General features: G+C 31.8%; 1 protein-coding gene across 1 annotated transcript in view; it reads left to right on the forward strand.

The window, feature by feature from the left end:
* The window catches only part of LOC140431277 (uncharacterized), a 249,021-nt gene that overhangs the window by 183,206 nt on the left and 38,676 nt on the right, over nucleotides 1–27,139 (forward strand). The window contains exons 7-9 of the mRNA XM_072519211.1: nucleotides 4,362–5,660; nucleotides 16,423–16,648; nucleotides 24,610–24,803. Coding sequence (XP_072375312.1) covers nucleotides 4,362–5,660; nucleotides 16,423–16,648; nucleotides 24,610–24,803 — 1,719 coding nt within the window. The remainder of the gene's footprint in view (nucleotides 1–4,361; nucleotides 5,661–16,422; nucleotides 16,649–24,609; nucleotides 24,804–27,139) is intronic.

The raw sequence follows: 27,139 nt of genomic DNA on the forward strand, positions 1-27,139 counted from the left end.
ATTCTCTATCTTTATTGACCCTGCCAGTACTCTTTCATTACTTTCTCCTGCTGTCTAAGGTATCTTCACCAACCTTTTTTAAATCCACATTTCCAATGTTCTGTTCATACTTAATACTTTCAGTGTTCACACTTCTACTCCATATAAAAGTATAGACCAAATATAGTACTTAACCATAAAGTCTTAGTTCTCCTACTTTGTGAGTACGATCAAGCAAAATTTGAAGAACTTTAATATTTTCTGACAGAATTACTGTATCGTCCGATCTAATTACATTAAGTAGTTTCGCGTTGATTTTAATAATTGCATTATTAAAATTGATTCCAGTAAAGTTTTTTTATGACACGAATATCTTTGTCGTCTATTCCTATATTTTTTAGCATCTGGATTAATTTTATATCGAATGCTTTTTCGAATTTCAAGAAGCATGCAAATACATCTTTTCTTTGATCGCAGCATTTTTCTAATAGGATATTTAGCGCAAAAAGTGCCTCAATAGTTCCCAAAGCATTTCTACATCCACATTGGGTATCTTCGAGATCTTCTTCGCATTTGAATATAATTCTGTTGTGGAGTATTTGTATGAAAGACTTAAGAGTATGTCTAATTAGGCTAATTAATCGATATTCTCAGCATTTTCTAGTATTGTGTTTTTAGGTATTATAACAAAGATGGACTTAAGCCAGTCTGCGGGAATCACTCCAGTGATTTAATTGCATTTTACCTCTAATTTCATAATTTCTGAGCCGTCAGTACAATTTTGATAGGATTCGGTAATATTATTTTATATCTGCCATTTTCAAACAACTCTGATATAATATACAGTTGACATTCTCTTCTTATTTCGTTCTCATTTACAATAATTTTATTGTTATCAACTAGTACAAAGAGAACTCATTTTTTAATTATGTTGCTTATTTCTGTCGTGCCTAGATATCAGATCCTCAATTTTGATAAAATTGGCTAATTTTATCTCCCTTTTAATCCTTCTCTGTAGATATCTATATTCTGTTTTATTCGATTTTATAAGTTAACGTTGTTTCATCATTGAAGATGTCTTCTGTCATCCATTGATTTTCCTTGATTAAGTTACTTCTATAATAATTATTGTTTTGTGGATATTTTGTTAACTTGGTTTTTAAATTCATTCGATAGTTCCCTGGATATTTTAGTTGTTCTCAGATGTTCTTTATACTATTGTTAAATTCTTTTTGAATGTTATCTTTTATGCCTATATCGTCAAAATTAATTATATTGGTTTTTGGTTCTTGTCGCTAAATTCGTTGTAACCTTATTTTAGTATCTGCCACAAAAGGTTGGTAATACGATCCAATATCTGCACCTGGAAGTGTATTGACTTTTTTTGGCGGCATTTCGAAAGCGCTTACTTACAAGTATATAATCTATTTGATTTCTTGAAGACCCAAATTTGCTGCCATAATCAAATGGGGCTTTCCATGTATATAGTTGTCGCTTGGATAGTTTATACCAGGTGTTTGCAATGAATTTTTCGTTATCTCTACATGAAATTCATACAATCTCTATTGTCGATTGTTAGGTTATTCAAGACCAAAGAACCTACAGTTGGCCTCGTCGACCATCCCCAATTTTTGCATTGAAGTATTTCCCAAAATGCATGAGTTAAAAGAAATCACCAGAGACAGAGATCTTTGGAGACTGACAATACACAACATCACGATGACTACTACACTCCTCCAAGGGATAAGGACTGAAGAGAGGGAGGGAGAGAGAGAGAGAGAGAGAGAGAGAGAGTCGGTCCAATGGCTAATCGGATCAGCGCGCTGACTTCGATGTGAGTAGTCTAGTGGGTTAAGATCACAGCGCGGGCCAGAAAAACAAAAACTTTATGGTAGTAGTAAAAAGTCTGAAGTAGATTAGCGTTTTAAAAAATACGCTGGTTGGTGCTGAGTGTTGCTACCGAAAAGTTGTGTCAACGCTCGAAAACCCAGAACAAGTAAATATTTCTAGTTTAATATTTAAGTCATCAGCGACTTTCCGCAGCAGTTTCCAATAATTTGGTTGCCGTCTGAAAAATATCCTTTTTTACCAGTTCCAAGATATGATAAGAAATTATAAATACCTTTGCCATTAATTACACTTTCAATGTATTACTAGATCAACTAAAAATATTGCATCACTATTGACAAAGCCTGTATACGGTTGTATATACTGTATTTTACCTGTATACGATTGTCATGATAATACCAATGTATTTTTTTATCGAATTTTAAAAGAATGTGTTTGAAAGTCAGGACTTTTGGTTACAAACAATATATTTCTTCCCTACTTGTCGCTTATCTCTCCGTGAAGCCAGAAAGAACGAATGCGGATATTAGAAATTTTAGGTTTGCCAAGAATTCGTACGGAGGCGATTTAGGAATGATTGGCACGCCCGAGGACCATTTTACATCACAATTTGTTGGATGTAGAATGAATGCTGTTGTAAAAAGTGGTCGACTTTTTGTAAAGTTAAGGATCTACTTACCGATTTCTATTCATTCTAACAATGGAAAGGGAAAAAATTCGCCAATATTTAATGCTTTTTATACAAATAAAGCATCCGCTGTCATGGTCTGATAGTTATTATCCCAGTCTTGGCAATGGATTAGAATATAAAATGTAACGAACTATTTGGCAATAGAGTTGATCCAAATGTAGGAAACTTGGAAGTATTACAGAAAAGTGGATGGTTCTAAAAAGATAATATAAAACGATGAGGAAGGACATTTTATTATGATTTGTGGTTTTTACTGTAAACGTAATTCATCAAATTTCAAAAAACATATAACAAGCTTAAGAGAAAAGTCTTCTAGTCAATAAGTAATACTGCTTGAAAGGAGAATATATTTTCTCTTTGTTGTTATATTTTCGTAGGCGTTATTTATGAGGTATGAAAAAATATTTAAAAAATTAATCCTTTCTGGTTGCATATAATATATATTCATCTTCTACTACAGTAACAACATCTTAAATTAAACTTCTACTTCAATGATTTTTATATTTTGGCATATTCTGTACAATTATTTAGAGAGTAGTTGAGTTGATCGAAAAACTAAAAGGTAAAGACGTACTAGGCCCTTTATTTTTATTTAAGTCCTACTTTAAAACCTTTTGTTTTTTCCAGTGTTCACTTAATTCAATATTTATACTAGTTTTTGTTATACTAATTTATACTAAACCATGAAATTTGCTAAGTATATTTTGATGACTGTTTATAATCCATAGGTAAATATGAACTTCAATGAAAACGAACCCAGAAAGAAATCCAATATTGGCTAAAGATTCATGAAAACTATTGTTCACTTCAGGAAGTTACCGTATTCTCTACACTTGTGGATCAGTGTACATTGAAACAATAAAATGTAGTGTAAATTCTCGTTTAATGAAACATCAGAAGAAAAAATAAATTTAAACAATATATAAACTCCGAATACAATGTACCATCTGTAGTTTTGACTAAATATTAATGATGACTTCATTATTAAATAAATTATTTTTTATTCTATTTTATAGCATACACTTTTTAAGGTTTTTTTGTGGACACGCCAGTAATAATGTCACTTATGTCTTAGTTCTGTCCCATAGTGTCTATCGATATTTTTGAGGGTTTTCATTTCTACTGTTGGTAGTATTATTTTTGTTCTCTCTGTGCTAAGTCGTATTTCTGAAGAATACCTTATTATTGATCCAATGACTGTTGTGTAAATTCTGCCTTTTATTTCCTACCGATATTTCTATTTATCCATATTGTTTCATTCATTCAACCTACACTGTTAACTTTATTAACTTTATCTTCCATCATCTGTTAATCATCTTCACTTTAAAAGATTAGATTTTTATCATTTCATCCGTCACTAGGCTAAACTATAGAAGGCTTAAGGAATTCAATGTCTTATTCCATAGCTACCTTCAATTGAGTCAGTTAATTAGCCTTTTACTTTTACTTTTATTGTGGTGTTTGTAGAAATTTTTAATCGTTTTGATTATTGCGTTATTTAGTACGTCATTAAGCACGTCATTAACGTCAAGGACGTCATTAGGACGTTATGCTAGTGGATAACGTCCTTTAATTAGACCCTTTTAAATGCCTTCTTAAAGTTCACGAAACATAAACATGCCGCTCTAAATGTTGATGTCAAAAATTGTATTGCTCCTTACTTTCGATCATCGCTAGAGCTTTACCCATATTAGTCGCCGCTGAAACAATCCTAATGAACTGTTTTACAACGAAGTTAACGATAACAATACAAAAATTAAATATATTTAATTTAATTCTATTCTTTTAATTTTACTGCTTTGTGTATTAATAAACAAAAAAATTATTTCTTATTATTTTGCAGGTGGATACGTGTGTAAGAAACAACACCAGCTTATGGTAGCCGGTATCAACTACAACCAAACGCTAAACGGAACTGAGGGCTCCATAACATCTCCCAATTATCCCAATAACTACTACCACAACTTAGATTTTTTTATACGAATAACGGGACCCGAAAAAACCAGAATCATCATCAAGTTCATTCATATTCACATCGAATCACAACTAGAATGTTTATACGATTACATCGAACTAAAATCCTTGTACAAAAATGAGAAAAAAGCTTTTAATGATGCAGTAAGGCTATGTGGAAACCACGAAAGAGATATGGATAGGTTTAACTTTGTTTCGGAAACTAATGAAGTAGAAGTAAAGTTTCATTCTGATTACTCGATATCAGACAAAGGATTTTCTTTAATTTGGTACGCTGTGGATGTCTCAGCTTGTCCAATACAAACGTTAACAGCAAAAGAAGGTACTCTTATAACCCCAAATTATCCAGATTTTTTACTAGCCCATTTGGACTGTACTGTGACGATCTTAGCTCCAAGTGGTAGAAGAATATGGCTAGAATTTTTTTCAGAGGAAGGTAACGGTCTAGAAATAGTTAGCCAGTCACAAGATTTTTACGTTGAAATTATGTTAGGAAAACATACCGCCGTATATAGGCCGTTTGAAACAGACGGTCTTCTAACGGAGGGAAGTTTTGTCTCTAGCGACGAAAAAATGAAACTAAAAATGCACACTGGTGACCACCCACTAGGTCCGGGATTTAGAGCTTCTTATAAGATAACAACAACTGTTAAGGAAGAGCGAATAGTAAATTTAGGAAATTTTTCATCTGGTTTATTGTTACATCTTAATTACCCAGATCGACCACCTTTAAACGTTGATTTTTTGCAACATTTTATCGCTCCCTTAGGAAATGTTGTACTCTTGGAGTTACATAATGTTAAACTTGTCGATGCCGACTGCGTGGACCGTTCGAGTTTCATAGAAATCTTCGACAGCTATTCAGACGCCAACGGTACTGTGTGGAAACTTTGCTACGACCCTGAAATGGAAGACTCTTTATTACCCGTATCTCCCATATACATTTCTTCTTATTTAAATACCCTACATTTACGGCAAATACACGGTTCCCAGGGGATTCCTTTGAACGGAACACTAAAAGTTCAGTTCGATGGTAATTACAGGAATAAATTAATAAATTACAAAGAGTGGGAGGTGGAGTCATGTAATCCGAGCCCTTGTCAGAACGGCGGAAAGTGTATCATTAAGAATTCTACGAAATTCTGTCAGTGTACGGGATATTATACAGGTTAGTAGAGAAGGATTTGCTTTGATTAACATAATTTAATTACGGACTCAAGGTGAATATTGATAAATGTTTAACAAAATTCGTATTTGCCGTTTAGGTATTTAATTTAATTATTAGCTACTGATCGTTATCAACCAATGTTCATATAAAATTAAAATATGTATTTATGTTTCTTCGATATGTAAACATTAATAATTTTTTAACCTAATAAGATTTGAAGTCCACTAGCATTACCATTATTTTAAACGTAAATATAGGTTCAAAGCCATATTATTTTAAAAAATATTAAATACTAATAGCATTAATAAGTTCTGGAGCTATTTTCTTGTGGCATATTACAACAACTACTATTTTAAAGGGAATAAGCCAAAATTCAAGTTTAAAATAAATTTATTGACCTTTCAATTTCCACTTCGGAAATCGTTCTTAAAATACAAACAATAAATTAAACAAATTTTCTTCTAACTAAAACGTAATCTTAAAAGAAAAGTTTGCGTTAAATTTATTTGGATATTTAGAACAAAGGAATTAATTTAATCTAATACTGATTTAAATTAAAAAGGTACATATTAAAAGAATAAAAATTCTATTAATTGTGAAACATACAGTTAATAGGTATAAAATAATAAAATACAATAAATTATACTGAAACGTAAAATACATAAACAAAAACTGTAAGTGTTTATATATTCCTATTAATAAATAATAATATTCTTAATACTAATAATATTGGAAATAAGAATAAAAGTTATATTAGCAGTAAAAAAATTAATAAATAAAAAATAGACAATGAAGTTGACGGTAATTAGTCCAAATTTAAAATAAACTTCTGAACTACAGTTTAAAGTTAAGCTTCCTCATATTCTGTTTCAGACGAAGTGTTATCCGATCTGGGATGCATTATTATAGGTTCTATACTGCTATCTATTATATGATCAAGCTCCCACATATTTTTCTCAATATTCATAACGTGATTAATACATTTTTGCCAATGTTCAGTCGTTACTTCGGATATTGATTTATGAAAAAGATTAGTAACATCTGACAATTTAAAAGTTGTATTATTTCGAGTAACGGTACCTTTAACTTCGGCCCATACTAATTCAATCAGATTTAGCTCGCAATGATACGGTGGTAGGCGAAGTATTTCAATTCCTCGTTTTTTGGCTATCTCCTCAATGACATATTTTTTATAATTTTGTTTATTAATTATAGCAAGCTTTAATAGTTCTGCTTTTGTCAGTGTATCGTCAAAGATTAAATTCTTATAAGTTAATTACATTGCAATTTCATCTTTCCTCCATTGAGTAGTTGGTAAACGTTCAACTACTCTAGAGTGGTAACTTGCAATGTCCATCACAATAACTGAATTTTTAGGTATGAATTTAATCATCTGTTCGAAATATTCTTCAAACACGTCTCCGTTCATTTCTTCGTTATAATCACAAGTCCTTTTTGATTCAAACAAAAGTAAACCCTCCTTAAGAAATCCATTCATACTACTTATATGGGTAAGAATTAATCGTCGACCTTTACCTGTTGGTTCCTTGAAACCAGTTGAATATTCTTCCAAAAATGCTTGTCGACATGTTTTTATAGTTTTGTCTTTCCAAACTTTCGACAATTTTGGTCTTCCTGTTCGCGGTTTGGGTGGGGTTATACCAGCTGATTTTTCCTCTTTTAAAATGTTATATACAGTTGATTTTGAATATCTCATTACTTTAGAGGAAATTTCAACTATACTATTAACAGTATTGGGAGGATTGTGTTGCTTAAAATAAATGTAGACATTGAGGAGAACACTATTTTCGTTAAGTGATAAATGATTCAACTTTAATTTTTTAACTGGAGTATAATCACACGTTATTTTCATATTCTATAAACTCACTATTCACTCTTGCAAAAAACAACTGTGTCAGATCTCTTCACTCGCTTATAATCGACTGAACAAAAATATTCTGATATTAGTGAATGACTATTTAAAGACAATTAACCATTTTATTAATCACTGGTTTTCCAAACAAAATCGAAATTTATACTATTTAAAATAGCGTTCACATTTATCGGAAATCATCTTTTGCTAATCGACTTTTTCTATCTAAACTATCAAAAGACCATTAAGTAAATACCTATTTATTTTAAGAGTTTCTTGTTATTTAACGGGTCATTATGATATTTTATTTTATTTTATTTTTTATGTTCTATGTTTGTGTTTTCTTATTGATTATTGTTATTATCATTATTTTTAGTTCAAACGAATATATATATATATATATATATATATATATATATATATATATATATATATATATAATGACAACAATAACCATAAATAGGGTTACTAAAATAAACAGATTTATATAAATATATTATGCTTTGAAAATGGTTTAAATATCTAATAAACCGAAACAAATAATGTAATTCCCTTAAACTATGTCTATTACCAGCTGAATAAACCCTCGCCTACTGTTCTAACAATAGCAGGTAACTAAATTTTACGATAGTCCATGTGACGTGGAAAAATTTCTATCTAAATAGTCAAACCCAACGTAAAATAAGCTAAAATATTGACGTTGTACAAAAAGCACACGTACTACAATGTGCTTAACAATTTAGTTTTTTTTTTTCTAAGAATTTACTCCAGCTTATTTTTCAAATATACTATAGAGCTGCTTCTTTGATTTGCCCCTTTTTACCATCTGTTTCTTTTAGGATTATACTTGAATCAGTCCATTGAACTCAATGTACATTTTCCCATGCATATTGATTTATTTGTTAACATCTGTTTTATTAAAAGATGATTCCCCTTTATCGTTTATAAATAATGAATTTTCAACAATCGACCGAATAGAATTGAACAACTTAGAACGAGTTCCTATGACGTACACAAGAAATAATACGAGGAAAATAGCAATATCATACATTAAAGGATTATCAGAAAAACTTAAAAAGATAGGAAATAAATCCAACATTCAAAACAACAAACACGTTGACATCTAATAAAAAGAGAAATAAAACGATTTCTACCTAGCGAAACCGAATTCAAATCTTAACCACTGTGTTTCCTAAAATTTGCGAAACAAACAGCTGGATAAATTACTCGGCAAGGGAATCTAAAATTGCATTCCACATGCCGTTCATCCTGGTCAAAATTCGTAGTGAATTCAGTTTCTGGTACTTCAAACGAAGTAAATAATAAAACAGAATGACGGTATTAGATTTTTGTTCCGATACAGTGCAGCGACAACCGCTGATACATATTTCGACCTCCTTAGGTCTCGTCAGAACGGTATAGTCACTGCTCTGAACCAAAACAAAAATCTCTCCCGTCCTAGACAATAGTTATTAAAATAACTATATACGGACATAACTACGCCATCTAAAAACAAAAAGAGAAATCAAACGATTTCTATCTAGCGAAACCGAATTCAAATCTTAACCACTGTGTTTCCTAAAATTTGCGAAACAAACAGCTGCATAAATTACTCGGCAAGGGAATCTAAAATTGCATTCCACATGCCGTTCATCCTGGTCAAAATTCGTGGTGAATTCAGTTTCTGGTACTTCAAACGAAGTAAATAATAAAACAGAATGACGGTATTAGATTTTTGTTTCGATACAGTGCAGCGACAACCGCTGATACGTATTTCGACCTCCTTAGGTCTCGTCAGAACGGTATAGTCACTGCTCTGAACCAAAACAAAAATCTCTCCCGTCCTAGACAATAGTTATTAAAATAACTATATACGGACGTAACTACGCCATCTAAAAACAAAAAGAGAAATCAAACGATTTCTACCTAGCGAAACCGAATTCAAATCTTAACCACTGTGTTTTCTAAAATTTGCGAAACAAACAGCTGGATAAATTACTCGGCAAGGGAATCTAAAATTGCATTCCACATGCCGTTCATCCTGCTCAAAATTCGTAGTGAATTCAGTTTCTGGTACTTCAAACGAAGTAAATAATAAACGTTGACATCTATTTTATCTAAAACTAAACCTAACAATGAACAAGAAAGAACAAAGAATTGTAGTTATAAAATACCTTAAGAATGCGATCAGTTTTATTTAGGTGAAACATCAAGACCATTAAATATTCTAATAAGTGAACATTATTCTTATATTAAAAATAGAGAATTTGACAGATCTTAAATGTATAAACACGCATGGGAAAATGAACATAGGGTTCAATGGAACGATTCAAGTAAAGTCCTAAAAGAAACAGATGGTAAAAAGAAAAAAATCAAAGAAACGGCTCTAATTATCCTAAATTAGACCACTTGTGTCACAAATTCCTTTGGCAACTTGAATGAAAGCAGTAGAATGCACTAGGATCTGGTTACTTATATTAAAAGAGGAAGTTAGAAAGGAAAATACCACTATTAGTAAGTCAGTAACATTTGAAGTCGTCTACTTTAAAATGTATAATATGTCTGAATTGTCAATAGAGGAAGTCAGATAAAATTAAATTATTAAAATAATTTTTCACCAAGTAAAACGAAATTTGTTTAATTTATTGTTTGTAGACTACTTCTTCTTTAAGTGTCGTCTCCCGATCGGAGGTTGAATATCATCATCACTATCTTTACTCTATCTACTTCTGCTCTGAAGAGTTCTATAGAACTGTATTTAAACCAGTACCTTAAATTCTTTAACCATGACACTCTCCTTCTTCCTATACTCCTTCCTCCTCTTACCTTTCCCTATATTATCATCCTTAGTAGTTCATATCGCTGTCCTCTCATTACGTTTCCCAGATATTGTAATTTCTTATTTTTATTGTGTTTATTATTTCGCATTCTTGCCCATTTCTCGCAATACTTCCGTGTTAGTTTTCTTCTGTGTCCATGCTATTCTAAGCATCCTCCTGTAACACCACATTTCCAAGGACTGTAGCTTATTTATGTGTTCTTGCTTAAATGTCCAGCTTTCAAGTTCATATTGCAGTATAGAAAACACGTAGCATCTCAGTGCTCTTACTCTCAGTTCTAATCTAAGGTCTTTGTTGCAGAGAATTGTTTTCATTTTTACAAACGCATTTCTTGCTATTTCTATCCTGGCTCTTATTTCGGTTATTTGATCATTATTGTATGAAATCCAGGTTCCTAGGTCTTTGTATTTATCAACCCTTTCTATCGGTACATTTCCTAAATGTATGTTTGTTGGTATGTTTGTTTTCTTTGTTATTATCATTTATTTGGTCTTTTTTATATTCATTTTTAGTCCATATTTTTCACGGAAACTGTTTGTTTTGTTTAGCAGTAATTGGAGTTGTTCAGTAGAGCTTGCCATAATCACGGTGTCATCTGCATATCTTATGTTGTTATTAGATCTTCCGTTAATTATTATTCCTTCACTTTGAGACAGTAATGCTTCTTCAAAAATGTCTTCACTATATACATTAAAAATAGTAATGGGGACATAATACATCCCTGCCTAACTCCTCTCCTGATTTCTATTTCTGGACTAAGTTGGTTATCTATTACGATTTGTGCTCTTTGATTTCAGTAGAGGTTTGTTATTATTCGTAAGTACCTATGCTCTATGTTTTTTGTCATTAGAATTTGGACTAATTTTTCATGTCTTAATTTGTTAAATGCTTTTCCAAAATCAACGTAACAAACATGCACATCAACATTCATATCCATACATCTTTCAGCTAACACATTAAAAGCAAATAACACTTCTCTGGTTCCTAGTCCGTTTCTGAAGCCAAACTGACTATCATCTATTCGTTCTTACTTCTATTAACGGAGGTTGGCGACCGACATTTCTAAAAGTTTCTCTGTCTTTTGCAACATGGAATAATTCGTCTACAGCTATGTTTGTCCAATCTCGAATATTTCGCAGCCATGACTATTTTATACTATATAGATTTTATACTATACTCTTTCTACCTATTCCCTTTTCGCCATCGACTATGCCCTGCATGATGACCTGCAGAAGACTATATTTGTCACTCCTCAGTATGTGTCCAAGGTTTATTTATACGACCATGTATTATTTTCGGGAATAATTTGAGAATGTGACTTACTAGTAATATTGTTCTCTATTCACTGCAATATTTAGCGTTTATATTTTTAATGATAGTACCAAAGGTGGAGAGTAACCATTGTTTCGGTACGTCTCCTGTTTTGTATACTGAGTTAAATAAGTCTACTATAATGTCTAAAGTTTTATCATTTATGCATTTTAAGGTTTCTGTAGAGATTTGGTCTGGACCTACTGCTCTACCATTTTTGCTGTTTTTTAATGCCATTTTAATTTCCTCTTTTAGTATCTTTAAAACCATATTATCTTCTTCTTCCATCTCCATCTGTTCTGTTCTATTGTCTTTGAACAGTTCATTGATATATTCTGTCCATCTCTTTAATTTGTCGATAGTATTCAACACAAGTTTCCCATTTGCATCTTTCAGTATTCCCGGTTTTCTTGTTTTATTGTTATGAGTTAATTCTTTAATATTTTATGTGTGTTAAAACTATCATGTCTTTTCTGGTATTCTTCTATTTCTGCGCATTGTTCTCTTAACCATTATTCTTTCGCTTTCTTAATTCTGTATTTTATTTGTTTATCAACTTTTTTGTACATCTGATTATCTTTGTTTTTATATTGACGTCTTTCTTCCATTAAATCTAAAATTTCTTTCGTCATCCATTGCTTCTTTTTATAATCTGGTTGGTATTAGAATTTCTTTTTGACTTTTATCTATTTCTGTCTTTATTAATAAGCATTTTTTATCCGTCTCAGTATTTTGTAGAATTTGTTCTTTAACATTCATTAATCCGTTGTTGATTTCATCATTTTTTTCACTGCAATCTTACAAAGCCTTTTTAAATTTATATAATGTAAAGAAACCGTAATTTATTTTTTGCTACTAATCGTGATATTTGGGATTTTACTAAGAGAAAATAAGTTTACTTTTACCTGCTTAGTACACCGTTTCCGATCTTTGCCGATGAATATAATCAGGATTATTTTTTTCGCCATAAAAACCATTTATTTATGTAACTTGTTAAGATGAGCGTCGTGGAACTAGCCTTAGTTACGAGAAGGCGCCACAGACAGCGTAACCAAAATGGAGGTTCTTCACATCGATTCACTACTTTTGAACAATTCATTTCTATTATTTAGCAGGTTAAAATTAAAAACTACATGAAAAAATAATAATAAATAAAAAAATACAGACATTAAATGAGAAGTAGAAACTTAAAAGAATATCTATCAATAAAAGATTTGATTCGCTACAATTTTCAAAATTGAAAATTCATTAATGTCATTAAATTAATAACATACTGAATTGTCAATTTAAATTTTTATGACAATTCTCGTTTTAAAATAATTTCATATAAATAGAATCATTATTTTTAAACATCTTTTTTAGTTTATGTAATGATTAAATTAACTATCACATGATATTAATTTATATTTTATTATTAATTTAATATCTCGTCTGAATTTGACAGCTCTGTCAGAAGTAAACAACGTTATACTTTTTTAATACGACTTGGGATTAAATTAATCAAATTCTAAATGTTGTCTTCAACAAAAGCTTTCCATTCTTCCATGAGCACCAACTGAAGCTGCTCACGATTTATTGCAGTAGGTATTTTGTTTCTTACTCTTTGTTTGAGTTGGTTCCAAACATACTCAATCGGGTTCAAGTCTGGGCTGTGAGCTGGCAAATTTATTTTTGGCAGATTAAAAACGGTTTTGGATTGCCATAGCAGTAAAGAATCGATTTTACAACGAAATCCGTTGTAAAGAACGGTCTTCTCTGGCCGTCGTGATTGTTCTCGCGCCTGATCCTGCTCGTCGTTCGTGAAATAGTATCTTTTTTGCACCATAAAACGACTGACTCCAAGCTGTCTGGCGACTTCTCTTTGACTCATTCCATTATCAATCACAGTAACAATTTTAAAAGATCTAGAACATCTCTCAGTCCTACTTTTAAATTTAAATATTGCACAAGTTCACTCTTTAAACCACCTAATGAACGATTTTTGAAAAACAGAACAGCCATATTAAAAGAAAAACAATGTACAAACAACATGTGCATTCTCCGAAGTCGTAAAACTGATATCAATTCTGCAAACTTATTAAAATTAATTGACCTGTCGTGTTTCAGCATAGTGCGATTTTAGTAACAATATAATAAAGAATTGGATAAACTTAAAATTATTGAAAAATTCTTATAAAATTTTATGTGGCCTCTTTTTAATATGGCTTAATGTATAAATATTAAATAAATAATAAAATTACTTAATTAAATTAAAAAAAAAAATATTATTTAAATTTTAAAAGTACAGAAAACATAAAATGAAGCTTCGCTCTAGTCGACTGTACCGTCTACTGTATTTTTTTGTGTTATCCCAATAAATATTGTACATATCACTAATAATAATGTCCTAATAATTTACAAATTCCGTTTTATCTTCTGTCTTCTGTATTCGTACTAATACAGGGTGTTTTAAAAAGGTATGTCATAAATTAAATCACGCATTCCGGGGACAAAAATAAATTGATTGAATCCAACTTACCTTAGTACAAAAGTGTACACAAAAAAGTTACAGCCCTTTGAAGTTACAAAATAAAAATTGTTTTTTTGCATTATCTCCTAAACTACTTGACATTTTGTAATAAAAATGGACATGTTACTTTCTTGTTCTGAAAGCATTTTTCATATAAAAGAAACAACAAAATCTAAGCGCACAGAAAAATTTTAAGGGGGGTGTGCAGCCCTAAATCCCCCTAAACTTTTGAGTTCGTTCAAATCAAATGACTTTGTGGCATCATTAGTTTAACACATTATTTTTAAAGCTTTTTTGCCTCTTACCACTTTTTCGAAAAACTAGTTTTTTCCTAGTTGGCCATAAAATTACAATTATTTCAAACAGTTCCCACATTAAAAGTCAATAATTTGAAGCTATCATTTATTGTGTGAATAAGATTAATATTAAAAATTTTGATATTACAATGGCCTACACATTTCAGGCAGATATGCATTTAACTTTGGGTAAGTGGGATCAGATTAAATTATGATTTCAATAAACTATCGGGAATGTAGGTGAATGTCAAGGAAATAGTGCAGCAGCCGCAAGGCGTTATTCAGTAAGATACCCCAATTGAAATACACTCAATAGACGATTATTTCTGACCATTGATCGTCGTTTACGGGAAACGGGTACATTCCAACCGCGAGTTGCTGGCAATAGTAGTCGTCCAATAATGGATGTAACAGATGAAGACATTTAAGAAATCATTGAAGAAGTCCCTGGAACAAGTACAAGGGTAATACCTGCTTAACTAAATGTTCCTCACTTAAGGGTTTGGAGGCGTTTGAAGTATCAGCTGCTTAAACCCTATCACTTAACAACGGTTCAAGAGTTATTGATTGAAGATTATCCTAAAAGGATTCGATTTAGCGATTGGTTGTTAATGGAAAACACTCGAAATGAATAACAAACCATCATAACGAGCACATTTGGCCGATGAAAATCCTTACGCCAAAAAAAACGACTCATCAGCAAAGGACTTTCAAAGTTAATGTTTGGGCAGGAATTGTGGATAACAATCTAATAGGCCCAGTATTTCTTCCCAACAATTTAAATGGTGATTATTATTTGCAGTTCTTGACAAACGATTTACAAGAGTATTTGGAAGAAGTGAATATTGTAATAAGGCAAAATATGTGGTTTCTACAAGATGGCGCTCCACCGCATTACAGTAATGGAGTCCGGGAATACCTTTGCAGGTAGTATCCTGGTCGGTGGATTGGAAGGGGTCGTGACGCACCTATTTCTTGGCTACCCAGAAGTCTAGGTCTTAACCTCATGGACTTTTGCTTTTGGAGGTTTATGAAAGAGAAAGTGTATTCTGTAACAATAAAGGACCAACAAAAATTGAGGGTTAGAATAATTGAAGCTACAAATCAATTTCGACAGAAAAATATGATTTTTTAGCGCATTCGGTTTTCCTTAATATAACGATACAAAACGTGTATTGAAGAAAATGGGAATCATTTTGAACATTTATTGTAATATCATTTATAGAGGTTATAGACATTTTTTGTACTTGTTAATTCACTTAAGCCATTTATTTAGTAGCACGTAATTTTTTAATGGTTAATGAAAAGGGCCGTAACTCAATAAAAACTGTTTTTTTTTTGAAAAAAATGATAAGAGACAAAGAATTTTATTTTGTCTCTTATCACTCAAAAAAAGTTTAAAAAAAATGTGTTGAACTAATGATGCCACAAAATTCATTTGATTTGAACGTACTCAAAAGTTTGGGGGGATTTAGTTTGGATTTAGTTTACAGTTTGGCTGTAACTTTTTTTGTGTACACTTTTGTACTAAGGTAAGTTGGATTCAATCAATTTATTTTTGTCCCCGGAATGCGAGATTTAATTTATGACATACCTTTTTGAAACACCCTGTATGTTCTATTTCCAATGTTTTGATATAATCCATTATCCCATGAAAGTATCCCATTATCTTGTATATCGAGTTCATCCATAATTTTTATAGTAGCCATTTACAAGTTTTTATTCTTACCCCTCCCTCTTTGATATCTTTGATGTCAATTTTCCATAACTTATTGTCATTCTCTTCTCTTTGTTGTTGCATTATGTTCTTGTCTTACCGATTTTTGTTCTTATCATTAAAAATTTTCAGATAATTCTACGAATGTTTAATTATTAAAAAGCAATAAACAATATTTTGAATTAACGATACCTTTAGTACTGCTTTAATTTTTAGGCTTGTTTTGTGCTCTTACGAAATGCGAGCTTGATCCATGCGCGTTTGGCACATGCGAATTGACCGAGACGAGTTACAAATGTCATTGTAAGCAGGGATATGTTGGATTAACTTGCGATCAAAAGCGCCGACCGTGTGAGGGAAACCCATGCGAAAGCCGTGGAATCTGCATAGAGAGAGGAGACAGTTTCCAGTGCCAGTGTCATGCCTGGTGGGAAGGACAAAGGTAATATATTTATAAGGAAAGGAAATATTGATTTTTGTAATAAATTTGACACCAAGCTGAAAACATTTATTTAACTAGTGTCAGTTTATTATAAAGATATTACTAATACATACTACACTTCTAAATAATTAAACTGGATACACTGGATATGTCTAGCTGCTTTATATTTTTAATATACAGGGTGCGGCAGAGAAACGGATAATTTGACATATCTCGAGAACTAAAGGTAACTGAATAATGAAAATTGAAATGAAGGGGTTTTGAAGAGCGACTTATTTAATGAGTGAATTTATGAAAAAAGTTGCTTATAACTTCGTTTTTTTTTAATAAGGCACCCTGTATATTTTCTGTACTGTCGGTAGAGATTGTCGGCAACATCCTTATCTCATTCTGTCTCCTGTTGGCGATAAGAATGTAGCGTAGAATAATTTTTAAATAATTTTAAACTGTTTGTCCTTGTTTTAGTGTAGTGTTATGTACAATTTATGTTTAATTTCATGTTTATCACATTCTGCGCTTGCTGGATAGCCCAAATTTGATGAAATGTCCTTGATGATGCTATAGAAAGCGAAAGTACCTTGGGCAAGATTTAATTATTAAAATTGTGCTCGATATTTGCCTTTAATTTTTCAAAGTTCATTTATTCGAGCATTCAACCTTATATCGAAATAAAAAGTGTTCGTCAGGATTGTGCACTAAAGCTTACATAAAACAAACCCAGTTGTTGTTACAACATTATCAACTTGTTACGCTTATTATTGCAGTCGTGAAAGTTAGAAAAGTATATAGTAGGGGAGAGTCACCCAAGTTGGGACAGTTTTTTTTTATAACAAATACTTGAAAATCTATAGATATTAAAAAAAAGTTGAGGTAATAAAATGAAACTTTATTCTAATTATTAACACATTTTAGATATAAACTAAATAAAAAATTAAAAATATGCTTCGTTTTTTGTTATTAAAAAAAAGTGTGAATGTCCCATCATGAGAAACCGGAATCCTAAGATGGTCCGTTGGGTTTCTCAAAAAGGGACATTACTCTATATAACTTCCACAAATAAAATAGAGATCATCCATTACTCCACAAGACTCATGAGCCCAATTTGAACATATTTTGCAGTTGTACCAGTCTTCACTACTCTCTGCGTACTTCTTTCCACATACAATGCAGTTTGAATCATCTTTAGTTAAAGTGACAACTGTGATATTGCTAATATTTGCATTTCGAGCGCCATGGTCCATAACTACAGTTCGTTTCACAGATTTAACCTTGTTAGTAGGGATTGTGGATTGCAACGTCTCTAATTCATTTTTATACGGCGATTCTGTGAGTATCGTGGATTTCAGAGAATGTCTAGAAGAAGTCTTACCTTTCTTTTTCTGTGCCTTTGGTAGCGGACTAATATCAGTCACTTTTACCTTGGATGTCGGAAATTGGATAGGAATGATTTGGCTTCTCTGTATCGGTCTGTTATCTTCGGAATCGCCATCTTTAGGTGACCTTAAAACAGACTGTTTTGAGGTTGAAGGAATCGGATTATCATACATTTTAACTTGATTTACGCCTTCGGTATGAGCCATCATTACGGGTAATTTATTGACCTGTGATGTAGTTTCATTATCCACTGATGTTCCGTCGTTTTAGAGGGAGCGCGAATTCGCAGTCTTGAAATACGTCTTCGTTAAAAGGCCAAATTCCGGTTACTCGGAATCCATTTGTCGCTATCTGTACAGAAGATGCATTTGAGAATGCTTCTGCAACAGCCCCTGAGATTTGATATATTCTAAATGTACGACCACAATGATTTTTTAGCCATCTAGTAAGGTACAAATCATAATAACTCATAAATGATTTAAAATACGAAACATCTAGGGGTTGCATTTTATTCGTACAGTGTGATGGCAGGCATAATAAAATAATACCATTCTCGCGACAGAAGTTTATAACTTCTAAACTTTTTGTATGTGAACACTGGCCGTCCAAAATAATAAGAATTTTGCACTCCTTCGAGGGTCTGGTTTGTTGTGCAAAATATTTTATGAATTTTAAAAAATCATCACGATCCATCCATCCTTTGTCCTGTGGAAATGCCGGACTACCGTTAGGTGCATTGTCCATCAGCTCTGGTTTTATTTTCTTTCTAGGAAATATAAAAGCAGGCGCAAGAAAATTGCCACTTGCACTCATAGCAGCTACTATAGTGACATTAACTCCTCTTTCGGCACTTATTAAACCTCCCACTTGCTTTTTACCCCTCTGAGCAAGAACTTTAGATAATTTTTGGACGGTGGTCACTCCGGTCTCATCAATATTCCAGATTCTATCTGGAGTGAGGTGATGTTTAATATAAATACTTTCCAGGTTGTTGAAAAAACTTTGGACTGCATTCTTGTTGAATCCTGTAGCTCTAGCGTATGAGGTTGCTTCTGGTTTTCTCAGAGAAATATTTCTATGTCGACTCAAAAACCCATAAATCCACTTTTTAGAGGCCATTCGAGTATCTTTATTAAAATTGTTAGCAATATTATTGGCTTGGGCAAAGTCAAATGCCAGACAACGAAGTTCTTTATAAGTGATTCCAAAAAATCGCTTTTCCATTTCAAGAATATGATCTCAAATTTCGTGTTCCTGTTCAACTGAGAATATTTGCCTAAACCGACCAAGATATTTGTCATTTTCGGTCACGATTTTATTTTTGTTTGTAACTCGTCTTTGAAGAGTACTTTTAGGAATATTATATCTGTCAGCAGCTTCTCGAAGCGATAGTTCGTTATTCCGAACTTTTTGTACAGCTAGAATCATATTTTGAACGGACCAGTTTCCACGATCAATTTTTCTTTTGTAATAGGAATTTGGATTTCTATTTCTAATTACCGTTATATGTAAGAATTTATGAGTAATTAATGATTTAATTAGTTGAAAGTAGGCAGGTATAAGAAGAATATCTGTAGCCATATTTTAGTTCCTAAGATGGGACGTCCCGACTTAGGAAGTTTAACTTTGTCCCATCTTAAGAGATTTGCACCCATTTTGTAAAAATCTTAACCGATATTAAACAAAAGCTTTAGTGGCAAATACTTTACAGTGAAATGCAATGACTATAAACTCTGTTATTGACTAATAACGTTAAGTTTTACAGATACTTACCATTAACGCTATATTCACTATAATCTTGTACGTAAATAAATTTTAAAAAAATATGTAAACATTAACAACTTGTTCTGACGAACGCTACCGGTATGCTAGCCTCGTGTCGTTTACGTGACAATACGACTGAATGGCGAGCTTTCATTCTTCCAGTGCGGGTGTTGACACTTGTTATAGATTTTCTAGAATTGCTAGTGTCCCTACTTGGGAACCATCCCGTCTTAGGTAACTCTCCCCTATATGGACTAGACACAAACATAACCAATTATAGCTTATTTCAAAATCGGACCGAAATCCATAGAATATATACAAACAGTGAAACAAATATTTTGTCGTCGAACAAAGTTTTTCTCAGATTAGAACTGAAAATACGTTTTATAAAATTCCAGGTTGTGTAATTTCTATAGTACGACAGGAAGTTATGGACAAAAAAGAAGAGCAACGTAAACATAAGTAAAAGATTTTGAGCTCAGGGTGTATTGGAGAATACTTTGAATTTCATGCATGAAGAAAATCTCAAATACGAAGATGTTATCAGGAATAAAAAGAAGGACAATGAAATATATTGGCAAACTACCGTACCTGGAACACATTATGAAAGAAAATAAGTATCAGTTATATCAATTTGTATTGTAAGGAGAAATGAGTGGACGATTATCAATAGGAAGAAGACAATATTACTGCATCAAAAAACTGTGCTAACGTCTAAAATAGCAACTAATAGACATATTTTTAGAATATCAGTTTCGAAAGTATGTATAGTCTTGATGATTGGTAAACTTCGCAAATGTCTTATAAATAGCTTATACTCAGCATAATAATTTCTTGACAAAAGAAAGATAAATATAAATAAAATAAAAGGACTTAGATTATACATATATTAACTAAAACACAACAAGCAGACAATACAAGACAACAAAAGAAAAATACATATTTTGTAAGAATAATGGAAGACGATTATTGTGAATGATTTTTAAAAGTGGTATTCTACAAAAAGAATATGACGCTTTCTAAGATATCAAATATCAAAGTCCCCGTCTGGACCCCGAGTTATAGAGGCCCATGAGTTTAACATATTGCATGGGAAAATTACTAGAACAAATTATGAATGCAAGGCTCACCTGGACATTTAAAAGTTCAAATCTATTGATAAATGAACAAAATGGTTTTAGACAAAATCGATCGGGCATAGATCATATTATACTAGACTTAGAAAGCGACTAAGGAAGCTCTAGCAATGCGACAACATGTCTATAGTAGTATTTTTCGAATTAAAGAAAGGATTTAACACGTATCGTGCTGAAGATACAATATTATGAAAAAACTATACTTATAAAAAAACTTTTTACAGCATAGAGCACTTTGAGTAAGAGTCCAAAGTTCAAATTATGAAGAATATATTGAAGAAAACGGGACTCCTGAAGGTTCTATATTTAACCTGACGGTTTTTTCATTCGCTATAAATGATTTGATTAAAAATTTACAAAAACCTTTTAAAACCCGTCTTAACGCAAACTACAAAATTTTCTAAGACAATGTGAAGGAGAGTGATACGGTACAGGATGTAAATTTTTAGTCTCTAAAACAGTAGGAATGGTTTTCACCAACCAACGTGCTTTCAGTAAACGAATATTTTAGAGCTCCCGTTTAAAACACACGTAAAATTTATGAGAATGTGGTTGGATCAAAAACTGTCTTGGAGAAAACACATAGATCAACTGATTACAACCTGTAATAGAAGATTAAATATATTATGAAAATGATCTAACAGGGATTGTGGCTCTGAATATAATAGTCTAATCAGTCTATATAAAGCATTAGTTAGATCTAACATAGATTATGGCTCCATTGCACACACATCTACGTCTAACACAACACTGAAACCATCATAGACATTATATATAATGAAGCACTAAGACTTGCTTTAGGAGCATTTCGAACAGCACCGGTAGAAAGTTTGTACACTAAAACTGAAGAACCATCTTTTTACACCGTCGTATCCCGGCACAGACAAAATTTTCAATTTCAAATTTAACTGAGCTGCCACCGTGCTTCGGAGGGCACGTAAAGCCGTCGGTCCCGGCTACAAAAGTAGTCGTTAAGTCATGTTAGGGGCGCTTGCGTGACCTGAAAACCTTAACACTAGACCTTAGCCAGAAGGTTACACGAACTTTACTTTTTTTTACACCGTCGTATTTATTTAACATTAACTCATGCAACTTTCATAACTACTAATCGAAAGAGACCTTTTTTTGATACTACGTTTAATAACAAATATACGTTCCAAAATATATCTTATTCACACAAACCTTTCTTTGGGAAAATTTGATTTTATCTAAGATATTTATACCTTGAAATTCCAGATATATTCCAAATAAATTTGGACTATCCTTCATGTTGGAAAACTGATATCCCTCAAATAAATTATGATCTTCCTGCATTTAGTAAACATTCAACAAATCTGGATGTTTTTTAAAAATAACTTTAACTCAATCGTACACAAACATGGAGAAAATTGTTTACATTACATGAAAATATGGAGTTCAACGAACAATCAACTTCAATTAAGAATTTTAAATATTTCAGCATTTTATCTGCTGAACCTTATGCAATATTCAAAGCTCTTGAACGTGCCAACAACAATAAAATATCAAAATGCTTGATCCTAAGCGATTTCCTGGTGGGTTTAGGTTTAGAAACCTAAAAAAAGGTGTATCCAAAATGCCCGTTAAAGAAAATAGTAAAATCTGTACTACAACTACTACAACAGGCTTGAGAAAATTTCAGATACATTAAGTATCTTCATATGGATCCCGTCTTTTAGTTGTATTGATGGAAATGAAGCGGCAGACCAGTGCGCCTATAAAGTATCGGAAACTATAGAAATAGATGTAACGAAGTGTAAAAATCCCGTACTCGCCTAAGTATAGAACATAGAAGATATATGCACTCTTACCTGTTTATCAGAGATAATCCTCCTAAATGTAAAATGTCTGACGAAACAAATAGTGTAGAAGATTTTTTAATTGACTGTCACTTTTCGTAAATGAACGCAACAGGTACAATATTCCGAACAATATCAATATTTGTTTACGTAAAAACTTTAATTATGTTAAACAAAAGCGTATAGATTCACCATGAGATTTGCATGGAAAATTCATTAGAGAAAAATACATAGATTAACTATCTAAAAAAGGTGTATACCGAGGAAATTCAATCGCGTTAGAACCAAAAACACCTCAAATATGTAAAAACAAAGAAATTAATACAAACTTGTGCAAAGTTTTTAAAAACACTTGAAAATCTGAAGAATAGAAAAACTACAGGTGAGTTTAAAATGAAACTATGACAAATGAACTACTAAAATATTGTCTAGCCACCATGACGGAACAAGGAACAGCAGTAATTAAATAACTGATACAGACAATAAAATATCAAGAAACTATAGAGGTCTCAACTGGTAACTGGTTAAAAACCAAATTCTGATCTAAATAAAATTCTCTAGTAATAAATAAATCAGAAGATAAGCTTAGCAAATAAATAACAAGGTTTTCGTACTAAAAGATAGTGTGCAGATGAAGTATTCGTTTCAAGGTAAATTACCAAAAAAATATTGGAGTATAATAGACCAGTATCTCTATGTCGGATCGAGTTAAAGAAAGCATTCGACATAGTAACAAAGTAACACTCAAAGATGTATTTCATCTTTTTTTTTTTATTCTAAAATTCCCTTGAATATCATAACAATTTTTAAATGATTTACCAAAGCAACACGATGGAAGTTAGAATAGATGAACAACATAGGGAATCTAAAGACATATGCAACGGCAACTCTTTTCATGGATAAGGTGTCAATAAAAAAAGGATATAAGACAAAAAAAAAGTCAAAATATTTTTATATAAAATATCGGAATATTAATAGCCCAAGATGAAGAAAGTCTACAAAGAATAGTTTACAAATTCAACACAAGAGCAAAACAATTATTTTATTTTTTTTTTGGCTAAGACTTATCGTCATACAGCCAGACGTAAAAGGAATAAGACCGTATCTATCGATCTTAATTTAGAAAATCAAAAACATAGTAATCAGTAAAAAATCAACTTAGATGTTTATAAAAATGACGCCAGCATTGAACAAGTACTGGGATTAAAATAACGTCGGCTTACACCGTCGAGTTATAAGGACCTGGAGGGAAAAAGGAGAAATTAAGTACAAAAAGCAAATAGAATGGCAATTTGCAATAATAACACTTTATGACAAAACTTATATATCATTAGTAAGATGTAATAAGGACCCTTTATAAAGCCAGTAGAGTGCTAATAATGACGTTTGCATCATAAACAAGACTTTACCTGACCACAATACAAGGGCTATTGGAAACGGTGGAGATGAGACTACATTGCAGGAAATATGATAAGAGGCCGAAACAAGAGTGAAGACATCGAAAAAAATGTAGCATTCTCCTCAAATATAGAAACATTGGCGTCAAAATTTCATTTTGACGTCTTGCAATGCAGCAGAATTTTAATTTAATTATTACAACAGAATTTCTTACATGTCAGCTCCTGTCTAATTTGCAATTGCAGTAATACTTAACATTCTGATTTTCTGGCATTTTAACGCCTTACCGTGAGGATAAATGATTTCCGAGCCAGAAAATCATATCTTCCACTGTTACATACTAACAAGGCTATAAACAATCAATACATACAGTACACAAAAAAAAACAGAAACAGAAAAATTCGTGAAACATTAAATTCTTGTGTGTTTATTATTATATTGTATTTTTATTGATATTTGTATTTGTTTTTAGATGTGAAAAGAGAATGTTGCACATTCCTTACAAACCGCTGAGCGAACGAATGCTTCACGAACCTTTTTGGCTAGGTCTCATGACTGTATTCGTCGTTATGGGAGTGATTGGTTTGGTATGGTGTGCAAAAAGGCACTTTCCAGAGAAGATTGAAAAACTGCTGGCTGAAGAAGATAGTAGAAATAGAAGCACAGGTAATATTGAACCATACGTAATGATTCTTTTTCCTTAAACAAAATCCCAGATATTTTACTTTTTCTTAGTGTTATAATGAAAAGAAATGTAGGCAGCTGAGATTTTTAACATTGTTTTCTGGACTTATAGACCGTAGTGTGAAATTATTTTTTTTATCGTTTTTTTCTGATGTTAAGACATACATTATAGAAGGTAATTCGGAGTCGAAGTTTTTCTTCCATATGGTCCATTTTTAAGTCAATAACTACAACTGTTGTTTTGTTTTAGACGGTTTATTTAATTAAAAATACAACTTTGATACAGAATACGTAATCTAACACACTATGTCCGTTACTTAAATAAATATTTAAACTACCTAGTACTGGTTGTGTAATTTGGTTTCTTATATATTCCTCAATTTTTTTCAGTTTCTGTATATGGATCTTCAGCCCCGAAATTTACCGGCCAGAGCGTTAAATTATTTATTTGTCTCATCTCCTTTTGGGTTTTCCTCTTGATTTATATGTAAACGGGAATTTTTAATAAAAAATAGGCAACATTATTCAGTCAACATTTACTGAACAACATTATGCTAATGAGCCTAAATTTATCGCATTTGCTAAAACTGGATTTCTTTGGTATGGCTATGAATGCTGAGTTAAGCCATTCCTTTGGTATTTGCAGCATTATAGTATTAATAAATAAATATATAAGGTATTTAAGTTAGCTGTTAGCTGTTTTTCAATGTGCCTCCAATAAGTTGTCGTTCCATCGTTTTCGTCACAGGTTTTCGTGGTCTTCCTACTGATCGTCTTCCTATTGGGGAACCGTCCCTTGCCTTTTTTACTACTCTATTTTATTATAACTATGTCATATTAAATTGGTGCAGCATATGTTGTAAATCGTCTTCACTTTGAGAGAGTAGTATTGCGTCGTCTGCATAGCAGATTATTTTAAGTTGTTTTTCTCCCATTTGGTATACTTTTTTAGTTGTTACTTTTTTTATTATTTCATCCATAACCAGATTGAATCATACAGGATAAGACAGGGAATGTTCCTATCTTATCCTATTGCCAAGTTAAATAGGGTCAGTTAGTTCTTCTTCTACTTTTACTTTGATTGTGTTGTTTTGGTAGATATTTTCGATCGTTTTAATTATTCTTAATGGCCCGGTCAAATGCCTTCTTAAGGTCTAAAACCTTGTTGTTCTTCTATTAGTGTTATAATTTCATTCAGTTTATTTGTTAAAACTTTGGTTGTTAATTGTAGTGTAGTATTTACTAAATTAATTCCTCTGTCATTTTTCGAGTCCAATTTGTCTCCCCTTTTGAGAAGAAGTATTAGGATTAGGTTTAATTTCCATTCTTGAGGAATTCTGTTTTGTTTTATTATTGTTTGGATTAGTGTTAGTGGTTGTTTTTCTGTTTTTTAATTTCCTTGATGCTTCTTTTACCTCTTCCTCTCTAATATTTAATGTTTCGTTTAAGGCTACTTTGACCAGTTTATTTCTAAACAATTTAGTAAGTTAATCTACAGCTTAAGAAAAGTATGACAAGGATGAAAAATGGGGTGTTGAATAAGACAAGGGAGTTTCAAGTGCTGTAGTTTGCAGAACTTTATTATTTAGGATTGATCTTAATTGGTCACCATTGAGTAAATCCTTACGTAAAGTACCATAACTCTTAAAGCAAAGATATTTAATAATTAAAGAAGGAGGATAGTAGTTTTTAACAACAATCCTTCTTAATAAAAGAAGAGATTCCCTTTGATAAATCGCATGTGTAAACCTGTGTCACCTAAAACTAAGGATTTGAATGAGTTTAATTTTATATTTAAATGGATGACAATAATAATAAATAACAAACCTGTGGGAAGCCATTGGTTTTCTATACTTGTAACTAAAGTGTTGTCTACTCTCCTAAAGACGTGAATATTCAAAAAGGGTATGCTGTTGGTGGCTGAGTCCTCTAAATCACAAGTGAATTGTAGATGAGAATCAAATCCGTTAAACACTGATAGAGTGTCCGATTTTTGTGACCTATACAAAAACTCACTTATTTCTGTTTTTTTCTTCAAAAAAAAAAAACATTGAACGTTTAAATCCATGGTTCCTCAGTTGAACTTTTTAATACTTGTCCTGTCGATTAAAGTAAGCTTTATGTTTTTATTTTTTGTTGTTGTTAAGTTGTCGTCTTCTGTGCCCTGCTAAACTAACCTAAAAATCAGAAAATTGACTCTTACATTTAAAATTAAATATATAAGTTTGTTCTTTGAATATTCTAAAGGTTGGCCAACCAAAAAACAAAACAGAGCCATTATCAGCCAATGTAACAATATTTTGGAATAACCAGTCGAT

The sequence above is a fragment of the Diabrotica undecimpunctata genome, unplaced genomic scaffold (assembly GCF_040954645.1).
Source record: "Diabrotica undecimpunctata isolate CICGRU unplaced genomic scaffold, icDiaUnde3 ctg00000614.1, whole genome shotgun sequence".
Taxonomy (NCBI): Eukaryota; Metazoa; Arthropoda; class Insecta; order Coleoptera; family Chrysomelidae; genus Diabrotica; species Diabrotica undecimpunctata.